We start from the raw sequence: 2,774 nt of genomic DNA on the forward strand, positions 1-2,774 counted from the left end.
TTAACCCCCTGCCCCCCAAGATCAGCTACGTGGAGGAAGAAGTGAAGGAAGAAGTTGGCCCTGGGCAGCTCTGATTCCAGATCTAAATCCCACCAATCTGGGCTCAAGAAATCTTTATGTCCCTGAGGCGCCAAGCTCCGAGTCCCAGTCAGACAAGGCGGGACCCCCATCCTGGCCTCACAGGTGGAGAGAGTGTGGAGCCTGGCCCTCAGGGACCCTGGGGTCCCAGCTTCCTTCACCCTTCAAGGTCTAAGCTGCACAGATGCTGTCTGTGAGATCCCAGAACCCTCTGGCTCTGCCCTGCCGGCATCCCTACATCTCCCTCCTCCTCCATCCCTACACTAGCCCTTGGCTCTCGGTCCCTGGGCTCCCCCGGGGCTCCCACAGACATGACGCAACCCGGCTGGAGCCGGCTGAGAGGTGGGGAGCAGGAGAGAGCTGTAATTAAAGCCGCTTCTGCCTCAGTCCTACAAAAAGCTCAGAGTTGGGGCCCAGGGGACCCTAATCCGATGCGAATAATGGAGCAATGCAAATAATGGAGTGATTATCAGACTCCTGTGTGGCTCCTCTGGGGAGGGGACACTGGACAAGCCACCTCCAGCTAGGTCCAGGGGGCCCACCTCAGTCAGCTGCGAGCTGGGGAGCAGAGTACCAGCCCAGAGCCAAGGGGGCGGGGTGAAGAGGAGAGAGGGTTGCGAACTTGGCGGTTCTCAGGCCAAACTCAGAGTTGCCCGTCTGCACTGGCAACGGGACACTTAGCATTTCACTGTTTTGTAGGGTTTTGCCCTAGGGTACACGCGCTCATCAGAGAGAGAGAGACAGAGAGAGGAAAAGTGAAAAATCAGCCCCCCAGGGGGGATGGTCAGCCCCCCAGTCCCTTCTCTTCCATTCTTTTGGGCACGCAAGCACAGTGCCCAGGGTGATTTTCAAACTGCCAGGTGTGGGACTTGAACTGCAGTCAACCGTGGGAGTCCAGCACCCTAGCCCCTACACCACCTGCTGGCCCGCACATTTCACTTTTCATCCCCCTGTAAGAAGCCCCAACACAACCAGGCTCTGTGATACACAGCAGCTGGCCCTGAGTCATCCTGAGCAGGGGACAGTGGGGCACAGTGGGACCCAGTCTCATAGCCCTGGGCCCCAGTGGGTCACAAGGTGTTTTGATTCCAGAGAATCCTTTCCCTTTCTCTAACCATACTTTTCTCCACAACTCAGATGTCCCCTCCTCTAGGAAGTCCTCACAACCCAGCTCAGATGTCCCCTCCTCTAGGAAGTCCTCCCTGATCCCAATCTGAGTCAGGTGTTCCCTTTGAGTTCCCCTACTCCACCCCTGCCTGCTCTAAGCTGTCATCATCTGGGGACATGTCTGCCTCTCTTACTGGACTCTGAGCCCCAGGAAGGTAGAGCCAGGGTAACCTTGGTCACGGCCATGTCTCCCACATTGCCCAGCACGTGGCCAGTCATGGAGCATCTGGAAGAATGAGTGAATGAACCAAGAGAAGCTCAGGGCTTGAGGACAGAAGTGGGCCTGTCCTACATGGCTGACCCTGAATCCACACCAGGCATGCGCACGTGGGCATACCCCACACGCTAACAGGAGAAGGGACAGTGCCAGGACCAACCCCATGGGGGCGCTTCTCCTCCCTCTCCCTCCCTCTTTCATAATGCGCACTGAAAATTTTTTTTTTTTAGATTTTTGCTGTAGCCTGTGTGCACTCCCCAGAGAGAGAGAGAGGCAGGACAGTGAGAAATCGCCATGCCACAATCCCTTCTCCATTCTCATCCGGGGATTTGGGGTACACATGCACACACACCTGGTGTGACTTTCAAGTTGACAAGTCCAGGAGTCAAATGACCTTGGCCATGTGGGAGTCCAGTGCCTTATCACGCCACCTGCTGGCTCCTTGACAAATTTTTTTAAAAAAAGGGTGGGGTGGGGAACCAGCAGATGGTGTAATGGCTATGTCGCTGGACTCCCACAGGGCAAACCACAGTTCCAGTCCGAGACCCGAAGGCTTGAGACCCACTCCAGGCGCGTGTGCATGTGTGCCCCAAATCCCAAGTGGAGAATGGAGGAGAAGGAACTGCAGTGTGGCCATCCTCCCTGGGGGGGGATTTCTCACTTTCTGACTCTATCTCTCCAGCAAGCACACATGCCTTACAGCAAAAATCTCTCTGAAAAACAGGGTGGGAGCGGAGGTGGAGCCAGTGGGGGTGGAGTCATTCCGGGGATAAACAGGCAGCTGGAGGGAGCACTGAGTCTCCTAAGAATCTTCACCCTGAGGAGCGAGGGGAGGAGAGGCCCGCGGAGGCTGGCGTCTCGGGTCCTCGCCCTGTCCCGAGCTGGGCGGCTGAACAGGGACTCTGAAGTGGCAGTCAGACCAGCAGAGCGCTGCTCTCTGCGGCTGTGGGGCGATTGCTAAGTTCAGAATGGGGTGTCGGAGTGTTCGGCCGGGGACAAAGCCCTGGCGGAGTTGTGTTCGTCCGCACCCACACCCCCTCACACCCCACACGCAGGCGGAAGGACCCAGGTTCCCCACGGCTCGGTGCATGCCTCAGTTTCCCCCAAAGCACAGGCAGCACCACAGTCACCAGGTTTATTGGATTCGCACTTGGCCAGGGGAGGGTAACCCGCCATAAGGGCTCAGAGCAGGACGCAAAAGAGGCGCTTGTCGCGGAAGGGGTTCTCGGCGGCGGGTACCGGCGTCACCAGCGGGTCGTCTTTGGCGTGCGTCTCGCAGAAAGCCAAGAGCTCCGCGGCGGCCTGCGACACC

At 57.8% G+C, this 2,774-nt stretch overlaps 1 protein-coding gene across 2 annotated transcripts in view; it reads right to left on the reverse strand.

The window, feature by feature from the left end:
• Nucleotides 1–2,611: 2,611 nt before the first annotated feature.
• Nucleotides 2,612–2,774, reverse strand: part of GNG8 (G protein subunit gamma 8) — a 1,406-nt gene continuing 1,243 nt past the window's right edge. For both annotated transcript variants that reach the window (XM_006142103.3, XM_027767253.1), the window contains exon 3: nucleotides 2,612–2,774. In XM_006142103.3, coding sequence (XP_006142165.1) covers nucleotides 2,645–2,774 — 130 coding nt within the window. In that variant the 3' untranslated portion in view covers nucleotides 2,612–2,644.

This window comes from Tupaia chinensis, unplaced genomic scaffold (genome assembly GCF_000334495.1).
Source record: "Tupaia chinensis unplaced genomic scaffold, TupChi_1.0 Scaffold000067_1, whole genome shotgun sequence".
Lineage (NCBI taxonomy): Eukaryota > Metazoa > Chordata > Mammalia > Scandentia > Tupaiidae > Tupaia > Tupaia belangeri.